Source organism: Bos javanicus, chromosome 1 (assembly GCF_032452875.1).
Source record: "Bos javanicus breed banteng chromosome 1, ARS-OSU_banteng_1.0, whole genome shotgun sequence".
In the NCBI taxonomy this organism is placed as follows: Eukaryota; Metazoa; Chordata; class Mammalia; order Artiodactyla; family Bovidae; genus Bos; species Bos javanicus.
This window is the reverse complement of record NC_083868.1, coordinates 64,695,676-64,708,129: the sequence shown is the minus strand read 5'-3', so window position 1 is coordinate 64,708,129 and position 12,454 is coordinate 64,695,676. Positions and strand designations below refer to the sequence as shown.

The 12,454-nt window shown below is 42.4% G+C and overlaps 1 protein-coding gene and 1 long non-coding RNA gene across 4 annotated transcripts in view; one reads left to right on the top strand and one right to left on the bottom strand.

Moving 5' to 3' along the window:
• Positions 1-6,711, bottom strand: part of CFAP91 (cilia and flagella associated protein 91) — a 96,613-nt gene extending 89,902 nt beyond the window's left edge. For 2 of the 3 annotated variants that reach the window (XM_061399102.1, XM_061399260.1), the window contains exon 1: positions 6,581-6,711. In XM_061399102.1, the coding sequence (XP_061255086.1) occupies positions 6,581-6,704 (124 nt within the window). In that variant the 5' untranslated portion in view covers positions 6,705-6,711. The remainder of the gene's footprint in view (positions 1-6,580) is intronic. The other variant, XM_061399185.1, reaches the window with a different exon arrangement.
• Positions 6,712-6,855: 144 nt separating this feature from the next.
• On the top strand, positions 6,856-7,623 carry LOC133237174 (uncharacterized). The gene is made up of 2 exons (XR_009733156.1): positions 6,856-6,936; positions 7,305-7,623. It is a non-coding gene; the product is annotated as an uncharacterized LOC133237174 (long non-coding RNA).
• Positions 7,624-12,454: the final 4,831 nt, after the last annotated feature.

The window sequence follows — 12,454 nt, the reverse complement described above, 5'->3', positions numbered from 1 at the left end:
AAAGAGAAGACTGGGAGAAGATCACCATAGAGGCAGCCCAGATCTCAGGTGACAAAGCAGCTCCTGCAGCCACAACCACCTGACCCCCAGTCACTGCACAACACAGCCCTGTCCTAGATCTGGGATGAATACAACAGAGAAAGGGTTGTGAATTTGGGCTGCTTCTGAGCATGGATGTCTCCACAGGTGAGACAGAGGTATTCTGTGACCTCACAGACCTTACTTGCTTCAGGATTCACCTCCCTTGGGGCAGCGTGCACATTCAAGGGCTACAGAGCATGATCAAACCCAACCTTCAAGCCTTCTATTCAAACAACTGGGGAGTACACCCTACTCCCAATAGGATGATGATAGCCATGGAGCTGAGAAGCCCTGCCTCACATCCAGCACAGGCTGTAGACGCTACAAGCCAACCACACTTCCTTCTTATCCAGGGGATAACAACCAGTCCAGCCTGAGGAAAGACATGGTGGGCATCCATACCAAAATCAGTCTCCCACCAAAGAACTGGAGACACAGAGTCTATGCAGGGACAACCCTACATAAAAACATCCCTTCAAGACCACAGTGGAGAGTGGTTTCTCCGAAATTCAGAGAGACAGAAAAAGGTAAGTAAAATTAAAAAGCATAGAAACTATTTCAAATCGAAAGAACAAGAGAAATGCCCTGAAAGAACAAATAATGAAACAGACCTCACCAGTCATTTAGACCTTGAGTTCAAAGAGAAGATAATAAAAATGCTAAAGGAATTAAGAAACCTATCAATAGAAATGCAGATCACCATAACAAGGAACTATTAATGGAAACTATAAAGGTGAACCAATCAAAATTAGACAATTCCATTGCTGAGATAAAAACCAATCTAGAAGCAATGAATAGCAGACTAAAGGACACAGAAGAATGATAAGTGATCTGGAAGACAGAATAGTAAATTACTCAATCAGAATAGTGGAAAGACAAATGAAAAAAGTAAAGGCAACATACGAACTCTATGGGATAATACAAAATGTGCCAACCTACACACGATAAGGGTTCTAGAAGAAGAAAGAGAGAAGGGGATCAAAAAATGTATTTTAGGGACTTCCCTGGTGGTCCAGTGGTTAATACTTTGCCTTTCAATGCAGAGGGTGCAGGTTCAATCCCTGGTCAGGGCACTAAGATCCCACAAGCTTCATGACACAGCCAAAAACAATAAAAACAAAACAAGCCCAACAAACAAAAGTCCAGGACCAGATGGCTTCACAAGTGAATTTCATGAAACATTCAGAGAAAAGTTAACATCTATCCTTCTGAAACTATTCCCAAAAATTGCAGAAGAAAGAACATTTCCAAACTCATTCCATGAGGCCATCAACCACCTGATACCAAAACCAAACAAAAAGTGAAAGTGTTAGTCGCTCAGTCGTGTCTGACTCTGTCCATGGAATTCTCCAGGCAAGAATACTGGAATGGGTAGCCATTTCCTTTTCCAGGGATCTTCCCGACCCAGGGATTGAACCCAGTTCCCCCACACTGCAGAAAGATTCTTTACTGTCCAAGCCACCAGGAAAGATCACAAAAAAAGAAAATTACAGGCCAATATCACTAATGAACATAGATGCAAAAATTCTCAACAAGATACCAGAAAACTGACTCCAACAATACATTAAAAGGATCATGCACTATAATAAAGTTAGGATTTATTCCAGAGATACAAGGAGTTTTCAATATCTGCAAATCAGTCGATGTGATACACCACATTAATAAATTGAAGATAAAAGCCATATGAACATCTCAATAGATTCAAAAAAAACTTTTTATAAAATTCAATATCCATTTATGATTTAAAAAAAAACCCTTCAGAAGGTGGGCATAGAGGGAACTTACCTAACCATAACAAAGGCCATATATGACAAAACCATAGCTAACATCATACACAACGTAAAAGCTGAAATATTTCCTCTAAGATCAGGAACAAGACAAGGATGCTCACTCTCACCACTCTTATTCAATATAGTTTTGGATGTCCTAGTCATGGCAATCAGAGAAGAACAAGAAAAGGAATCCAGGGACTTCTCTGGTGGTCCAGTGGCTGAGACTCTGTGCTCCCAATGCAAGGGGCCTGGGTTCAATCCCTGGTCAGGGAACTAGATCCCACATGCCACAACTAAGAGTTTGCATGCTACCATTCAAAAGATATCACATTCTGCAACTAAGACCCAGTGCAGCCAAATAAATAAAAATAAGTATTTTTTTTTAAAAAGGAATCCAAATTAAAAAAAAAAAAATTTGTCACTGTTTGTATATGACATGATGCTACACAGAGAAAACCCTAAAGAAACTACCAGAAAACTACTAGAGCTCATGAGTAAGTGTGATAAAGCTGCTAGATACAATGGCATTGAAACATGTAAAATATCATGTATGAAACGAGATGCCAGTCCAGGTTCAATGCACGATACTGGATGCTTTGGGCTAGTGCACTGGGACGACACAGAGGGATGGTATGGGGAGGGAGGAGGGAGGCGGGTTCAGGATGGGGAGCACATGTATACCTGTGATGGATTCATTTTGATATTTGGCAAAACTAATACAATTATGTAAAGTTTAAAAATAAAATAAAATTTTAAAAAAAAGTTAATATATAGAAATCTATTGCATTTCTGTACACTAACAAGGAAATATCAGAAACAATTAAGGAAACAATTTCATTTACCATTGCATTAAAAAGAATAAAATACCTAGGAATAAACCTACCTAAGAAGGCAAAAGATCTCTACTCTGAAAACTATAGGACACTAATGAAAGAAACTGAAGATGACACAAACAAATGGAAAGATATACATGTTCCTGAAACGGAAGAATCCATATTGTTAACATGACCATACTACCCAATGGAATCTACAGATTCAATGCAATCCCTATTACATTACCAATGGCATTTTCACATAATTAGAACAAAATAATTTTTAATTTGGATGAAAACACAAAAGACCCTGAATAGCCAAAATAATCTTGAGAGAGAACAGAGCTGGAGAAATCACATTCTCTGGCTTCAGACAATATTACAAAGCTAACATAATCAAAACCGTCTGACACTGACACAGAAACGGACATACAGATCAACTGAACAGGACAGAGTCAGTGGTAAACCCATACACTTATGGCCAATTAATCTAAGAAAAGTAGGTAAGAATACACAATGGAGAAAAGACAGCCTCTTCACTAAATGGTTCTGAGAAAAACTGGACAGCTACATGTAAAAGAATGAAATTAGAACATTCTTCAATACCATATACAAAAATAAACTCAAATTGATTAAAGCCCTAAATGTAAGACCGGATAAAACTTCTAGACGAAAATATGAGCAGAAGACTCTAACATACTTTGCAGCAAGATGTTTTTGGAACAGAAATAAACAGTATCTAATTAAGCCTAAAAACTTTAGCACAACAAAGGAAAACATAAACAACAACCTACAAAGTAGGAGAAAATATTTCTAAATGATGCTACAACAAATGATTAGTTTCCAAAATATACCAACAGCTCATACAGCTTAATATAAAAAAAAAAAATTAAAAAATAGCCAGAAGACCTAAAACATTTCTCCAAGAAGACATACAGATGGCCCACAGGCACATGTAAAGATGTTCAATATCACTAATTATTAGAGAAACGCAAATCAAAACTACAGTGAGGTATCATCTCCCATCAGAATGGCCATTATTAACAAGCCTACAAATAATAAATGCTGGAGAGAGAGTGAAGAAAAAGAAACTCCTACACTGTTAGTGGGAATGAAAGTTGGTGCGACCACTGTGGAGAAGATCAGGGAGGTTCCATTAAAAAAAGAAAACCTAAAAATAGAGTTACTATATGATCTTGCAATCCCACTCATGGGCATATATCCAGAGAAAACTCTACTTTGAAAAGATACATGCACCCCAATGTTCACAGCAACTCTATTTACAAAGGCCAAGCCCTGGAAGCAACCTAAATGTCTATCAACAGATGAATGGATAAAGAAGATGTATAAAGTAAATAACATATATATGCATATGTATACAAGCACACAATGGACTATTACTCAGCCATAAAAAAGAATGAAATAATGCCGTTTGCAGCAACATGGATGGACCTAGAGATATCCTATTAAGTAAATCAAAGACAAATATCATATCACTTATGTGCAGAATCTTAAAAAAATACAAATAAACTTATTTACAAAACAGACAAACTCATGGACATAGAAAACAAATTTATGGTTATCAAAGGGGATAGCAGAGGAGGGGAGGGGAGAAATAAATTAGGAGTTTGGAATTAACATAAGTACAGTAGGTCCTTGTTGTTTATTCTATAGAGAGAGAAAAGAAAGGAGGAAAGAGCTCATGATAAATGATAAACCCAAGAAGTATTTAAGATATTTTGGGGGCTTCGGTGGTAGCTCAGTGATGAAGAATCTGCCGGGCAATGCAGGGGACATGGATTTGATTCCTGGTCCAGGAAGATCCCACATGCCATGGGACAATAAGCCCGTGCACCACAACTACTGAGCCCACAGGCCACGACTACTGAAGGCCCTGTCCCTAGAGCCCATGCTCTGCAACAAGAGAAACCACTGCAATGAGAAGCCCTCACACTGCAACTAGAGAAGGCCCCCGTGCAGCAATGAAGACCCAGCACAACCAATAAATAAATATCTTCGGAGAAGGCAATGGCACCCCACTCTAGTACTCTTGCCTGAAAAATCCCATGGATGCAGGAGCCTGGAAGGCTGCAGTCCATGGGGTCGCTGAGGGTCGGACACGACTGAGGGACTTCCCTTTCACTTTTCGCTTTCATGCATTGGAGAAGGAAATGGCAAGCCACTTCAGTGTTCTTGCCTGGAGAATCCCAGGGACGGGGAGCCTGGTGGGCTGCCATCTGTGGGGTCCCAGAGTCGGACACGACTGAAGTGACTTAGCAGCAGCAGCAGCAGGAAAAATATATCATATTTAAAAGACTTTATAATTAGCAGTGCAATAGTGTAGCTATTAAGCCATCAACAAATGTAGATTCAGGGAAGTGACAAAGTATTGCAGGCACTTCAAGTGAGGCACTTGAGAGATACAAAGTATTCACATAACATTCAGTCAAATGTAAAAAAAACTGTATAAATAAGGTAAGATTTGGAAAAGAATGCTGTTAACTGTGAAGCATACACAAATGCAAGCAATCATTACATATTCCCAACACCAGGGAATGGCTCCCCTAAAGACTCTTATCCAAAGGAAACCCTGGGATTCTCAGAGGAGATACCACACGGTTAAAAGTAGGGTAACGAGGGCAAAACTGGGGGAAAAAACCATGCTTTACTGATTATATTTATTGTAGTAGTAAATTAAATAAATGATTCATAACAAATTATATAGCACCCAACATATGTACCAGCACTGGAAAGTTATGACCAACCTAAATAGCATATTGAAAAGCAGAGACATTACTTTGCCAACAAAGGTCCGTCTAGTCAAGGCTATGGTTTTTCTAGTGGTCATGTATGGATCTGAGAGTTGGACTGTGAAGAAAGCTGAGTGCCGAAGAATTGATGCTTTTGAACTGTGGTGTTGGAGAAGACTCTTGAGAGTCCCTTGAACTGCAAGGAGATCCAATCAGTCCATTCTAAAGGAGATCAGCCCTGGGTGTTCTTTGGAAGGAATGATGCTAAAGCTGAAACTCCAGTACTTTGGCCACCTCATGTGAAGAGTTGACTCATTGGAAAAGACTCTGATGCTGGGAGGGATTGGGGGCAGGAGGAAAGGGGGACGGTGGAGGATGAGATGGCTGGATGGCATCACCGACTCGATGGACGTGGGTCTGAGTGAACTCTGGGAGATGGTGATGGACAGGGAGCCCTGGCGTGCTGCGATTCATGGGGTCGCAAAGAGTCGGACACGACTGAGCGACTGAACTGAACTGAAAAAGGTGCTGAGAATGCTACAAAAATGGAGAGAACAAGAACTTAAATAACTCAGGAATTTATAGTCCAGTAGAAGGAACAGAACATAAAAGAACAATCAGGGCATTAAATAAACTGAGGATTTACTGGCCCAAAGGACCTAGTAGACCTAGTTTACAAGCAACACTTTGACGGATAAGAATAAGCTCAAATAAAAAGAGAAACCTAAAAACAAAGAGGAGACAACCTCTTTACCTACCCAGAATGACAAGTTTGGAGTTGCCCAGCGAATTGGACATTTTATGCAGTTTGAATGAGGGAGTGTTGAGTGAATCTCCCAATCAGAACGCCAGGAACGGCATTCAGGACAATTGCTTAGGGCTGTGCAAATTGTCAGGGTAAAGAAGAATCAGGTGTCCCTGCTCTCTACTCTGAGATGCACAGCGCACCTGCGGCTTCCGAGACCGCCTCCTCCCCCCAGCCCGCCCAAGAGCCACCGCCTGCAGGGCTTGGAGCTGCCCCTACACAACGAAAGACAACCCGGGCTAGAGATCCCTCCTGTGGCTTGTCTTTCGTCCGCCGCGTTCCCGGCCAGGTCGGACAGTCTCGATGCCCACCTGGCCCAGGTGTCGACAACTCAGGAGGGAGGTCTGGAGCCGCCCTTACCGTATAAGAAATCATACGTTCGACTGGCAGAGACGTTGCCCCAGGCCCCCGACTTCCCTCCGAACCGGGTTTGAGACACCTGGGGCTTGGCCTGGGGTTCTTCGATAGTCACTACGTGACTCATGGTGCCGGTTCTTCCCTGCCGCCAACCAGGTCCAACTAGGGAAACCTAGCTGCTGCGTGCACCGTAGCTATGGTAACCCCAGCAGGAACCAGAGAGTAAGCGCCAGGCGAAGATATGCAGCTAGTCCAGAAGAGAGGGGCGGGACTAGCGGGGTCGAGTGACGAAGGAAGGGGCGGGGCGAGGAGCAGAAGCGGAAGGATGGGGAAGTGCGCAGAAGGGTGGAGCATGAGAGGTAGGGGTAGAGGAGGGAAGAAAGGAGGAAAAGAGGGGCTGGCCTAGGGAGGGGAGGGCAAGGAGAGAAGGGCGGGGCGAGGGTAGAGAAGGACGGAGGGCTCGGTGGAGAGAAAGGCGAGTAGGGGGAGAGAAGGGCGGGGTGGGAGAGGGACTCCCTCCCTTCCCAGCTGCACTCCGGTGATAAAGTCACAAGCATTTAGCGGTCCACCCACGGTCAAAGCTAGGGGGCCGCAGATTGGGGAAAAGGTTGCTGCAGAAATCCTTGCAGCCAGTCACTCTCCGTAGCCTCTTTGGGAAATCCCTGGGAAATCTTAGAGCCTTCTAGAATAGTTGGGGGCTTTCATTTCGGACATCCCCTTTCCGCAGGGCTTGTTCGAACTGAAGAATCTAAGCTCCTGAACGCCAGCCTTTGTCACACTATGAGTTCTGGTCCTGGATATTAACGTTTGTGGTGCGCTGGGTAATTAAATGTTCATGCGCATTCTGCTATCCCTTTCTGTGTGTATGTGTTAGCCGCTCAGTCGTGTTCAACTCTGCGATCCCATGGCCTGTGGCCCTCCAGGCTCATCTCTCAATAGGATTTTCCAGGCAGGAATACTGGAGTGGGTTGCCATTCCCTTCTTGAGGGGATCTTCTCCACCCAGAAATGGAACCTAGGTCTCCTGCATTGCAGGCAGATTCTGCATTTCAAACTGATACGGATTTTTTCACTTTAGTTATCAAATTTAAGAGAAATTGGTGGTGCCCTAACAACCACCAGTGTTAACCAAAAAGATTTTGTTTGCTTAGTATCACTATGAATGAGTGCATTTTACATATCAGATTCTTTTAGTCTGTTACGATCATTATACTTTGTGATGTTCGAATTATCCCATTTGGCTAGTGACACACGTTAGAGTTAGCTTCTTTGTCTTTTTCATGTAATCCATTTCAACAAGCCTCCTGCCTTCTTCTTTTCACACATATTCTTGGTTTTATTTTACTCTACTCCTGAACTTTTTGGTTTTTTTGCCAGTCAGCCATGTATTTTGCCAGTTCCAAGTCTTTGCTCAAACTGATTGCTTTGCCTACAATGCCTTTTCCTATTTATGCCCCTCAACTAATTTAGGTATCCTTCAAGACTTAGTGCTAATTTTGCCACCTTTATGTAGCCTCCCAAGTTCTACAAGTAGACCCAGACTTCTTTATTCCAGTGCTGTTATGTAGCACCAGAGGCATTGACCACTTTGTATTAGTAATTGTAACTTTGCTCCCCACAACTATGAGCTCATTGAGGGCACAGGCCTTCACATGGTCATTTTGTATCTCTGAAGCACCTAGTTCAGTTCAGTCCTCAGTCGTATCCAACTCTTTGCGACCCCGTGAATCACAGCATGCCAGGCCTCCCTGTCCATCACCAATTCCCAGAGTCCACCCAATGTCCATTGAGTCGGTGATGCCATCCAACCATCTCATCCTCTGTCGTCCCCTTCTCCTCCTGCCCTCAATCTTTCCAAGCATCAGGGTCTTTTCAAATGAGTTAGTTCTTCACATCAGGTGGCCAAAGTATTGGAGTTTCAGCTTCAACATCAGTCCTTCCAAAGAACACCCAGGGCTGATATCCTTTAGAATGGACTGGTTGGATCTCCTTGCAGTTCAAGGGACTCTCAAGAGTCTTCTCCAACACCACAGTTCAAAAGCATCAATTCTTCGGCACTCAGCTTTCTTTATAGTCCAACTCTCACATCCATACATGACCACTGGAAAACCATAGGCTTGACTAGACGGACCTTTGTTGACAAAGTAATGTCTCTGCTTTTCAATATGCTATCTAGGTTGCTCATAACTTTCCCTCCAAGGAGTAAGTGTCTTTTAATTTCATGGCTGCAATCACCATCTGCAGTGATTTTGGAACCCAGAAAAATAAAGTCTGACACTGTTTCCACTGTTTCCCTATCTATTTGCCATGAAGTGATGGGACCGGATGCATGATCTTAGTTTTCTGAACGTTGAGCTATAAGTCAACTTTTCCACCACTCTCCTCTTTCACTTTCATCAAGAGGCTCTTTAGTTCTTCTTCACTTTCTGCCATAAGGGTGGTATCATCTGCATATCTGAGGTTATTGATATTTCTCCCGGCAATCTTGATTCCAGCTTGTGCTTCATCCACCCCAGCGTTTCTCATGATGTACTCTGCATATAAGTTAAATAAGCAGGGTGACAATATACGGCCTTGACGTCCTCCTTTTCCTATTTGGAACCAGTCTGTTGTTCCATGTCCAGTTCTAACTGTTGCTTCCTGACCTACATACAAATTTCTCAAGAGGCAGGTCAGGTGGTCTGGTATTCCCATCTCTTGAAGAATTTTCCACAGTTTATTGTGATCCACACAGTCAAAGGCTTTGGCATAGTCAATAAAGCAGAAATAGTTGTTTTTCTGGAACTCTGTTGCTTTTTCGATGATCCATCAGATGTTGGCAATTTGATCTCTGGTTCCTCTGCCTTTTCTAAAACCAGCTTGAATATCTGGAAGTTCACGGTTCACGTATTGCTGAAGCCTGGCTTGGAGAATTTTAAGCATTACTTTACTAGTGTGTGAGATGAGTGCAACTGTGCGGTAGTTTGAGCATTCTTTGGCACCTAGTACCTAGTACATGAAAGCTTAGTCAAATGTTTCCTAAATGAATAAGTCTATTCATTTATTATATAAATTTACTGGACCATAAAGAAGGCTGAACACTGAAGAATTGATTCTTTTGAATTGTGGTGCTGGAAAAGATTCTTTTGAGAGTCCCTTTGACCTGCAAGTTCAAACCAGGCTATCCTAAGGGAAATCAACCCTGAATACTCATTGGAAGGACTGATTCTGAAGCTGAAGCTCCAATACTTTGGCCACCTGATGCTGGGAAAGATTGAAGGCAAAAGGAGAAGAGGGCAGCAGAGGATGAGATGATTGGATGGCATCACCAATTCAATGGACATGAACTTGGGCGATCTCCAGGAGATAGTGAGGAACAGGGAGGCCTGGCATGTTGCAGTCCAGGGGATCACAAAGAATCGGACATGACTTAGTGACTGAATAACAACAACACTGTCTACTATCAAATAGGTATTGAAGATCTAAGATATTGGTACAACTCACTGTATGCTGGGGAAAAAATAGATTAAAAAAACATGAAAATATGGTCTTATAATGGCCACTGATTATATTTTTCTATCTCTGGGGATAGCTACATTTCCCACCTTCTGTTCCTTTTTCCCAAAATGCTCCTCACCCCTATCTTATCCCTATTGAGTCCTCATCATCTGTGGTCTCAGCTAGAATGATGTCCCCTCCTCAGAAAGACTTTTCATCTCTCAGATAAATTATCTTAAGTAGCCAACAGCCAGCCCCCTTGATAAACATATTGGAAGACACTAACCAATAGAATATGTCAAATATAATGGTTTATATATTATATTAATATATTATATATTAAACATGATTGTTCTACATACACCATAGTGGTCATTTTGCTGGAGTTGCTCAACCTCTCCCTTGCTGGCTTTGGGGAAGCAGGTGGCCGTATCTGAAAACCCCAAATGGCAAGGAACTACAGGTAGCTTCTCAGAAATGAGGGTGGCCTCTGACCACAGCAAGGAAGAAATCAAATTCTTCAGTCCTACAACTGCAAGAAACTGAATTCTGCCAACAACCTGAGTGAGATCAAAAGCATGTTTTTTCTTCAGTAGACTCTCAGATTAGACCACAGTTTTAGCCAAAATTCTCATTGCATTTTGTGAGACCCGAAATGGCACCCCACTCCGGTACTTTTGCCTGGAAAATCCCATGGATGGAGGAGCCTGGTAGGCTGCAGTCCATGGGGTTTCGAAGAGTCGGACATGACTGAGGACTTCACTTTCACTTTTCTCTTTCATGCATTGGAGAAGGAAATGGCAACCCACTCCAGTGTTCTTGCCTGGAGAATCCCAGGGACGGGGGAGCCTGGTGGGCTGCCGTCTAATGGGGTCACACAGAGTCGGACACGACTGAAGTGACTTAGCATAGCATAGCAATCAGAGGATCCATTTAAGCCATTCCCAGGTGCCTAAGTGCAGAAACTGTGAGATGGCATAAACCAACACAATTGTGGAAAGTAATTATCCTTCAATTAAAAAATAAATTTAAAAAAATGTTTAAGAATTCAATTACCTTAAAAAAAATACATGTGTGTTACAACTAGGTTTGTGGTAACAATCTTGCACAGCAAAAAATGACTAATGAGCAATCTTTATGAAATTAGGTTGGAGAGGGGTGCTCCTTAATAACAGCTTCATTAAAATCAAAATTATACCATGCACATGCACATTTGGGAGACAGTTCTCCATGGGTCTCTTGCTTCTACTTGTCTTGCAAGGAGGTAGCTGTCTGCCTTTTCCTTTGTTTGTGTAGGAAGTAACCTTGGACAATAGAGGTAGCTTCTGTCGCTGGAGCAAGGGGCAGGTTTGCTTGCTGCGTTAGAAATCAGAGATCCTGTCTCCCTTTGAGCAAACGGCAATCTTTCTCACTGTCCATTATCAAAGATTTGAATTTCCTAAGCTTCCTTTCCTGTGTTGTAACACCTGTGATGTCACCTGGCCTTCTGTGGGAATCGGGGCTCAGGGGAGTGTTGCAAAAATGCTGGTACTTGCCATTTCTGCTGTAAGTAATAAATGATCCTTCATCTCTGACTCAACAGTTTGCCGGTTTCTACCAGCATTCATGAAACTGTGGCAGACACAGTAAATCTCAGACCCTTCAGAGTTCCTAAAAAGCTATTGAGAATTTATGTACGGCACATATTTATTGTGGCAATTGGAAAGCATTTTTTTTTCCAGGAGCAGAAATGTAAATATTATACAAAGTGTCCACTGAACCTATTATTAATAGCGAGACTTGAGAATTCAAGCCTTGTAATTCCTCTCTCTCAGCATATGGTGTCACTGCTTCTCTACCAGCCTCAACTACCCACCCTTACTCAATAGCTCCACACCTGGGGTTAGTTAGGCTTGAAAAATGGCTAATGCCTTTATCATGGGAGAGATTGTAGAAAGTATTCCCTTAGTTGTTTCTTGTTATACCACCAGGCTGGTCATCCTAGCCACAGATGCCTGCTTAGTACCATCTGTAGCTCGTATTCCCATAGCACCATACAGTAATATATCCACTGTATTATAAAAAAATCCATTACAGGAACTATTGCAACTCTTGCTGCCTACTAATTTAGCAATTACAGCAACAGCAAAGAGTGCCAGGGCCTTAAAAGTAAGTACTGCTGGTTAAAATTGTAACTGGGAAGTGAGAACTTGATACAAAATTCTGTCCACAGAATTTTTTTTTTTTTTGTCCACAGAATTTTCCAGGTGAGAACACTGGAGTGGGTTGCCATCCATTTCTTTCACCAGGGGATCTTCCTGACCCAGGGACTGAACCTGGGTCTCCTGCACTGCAGGCAGATTCTTTACCACCTGATCCACCAGGGAAGCCCCACAGATAGAACCTCCAAGTGTCCCCCATC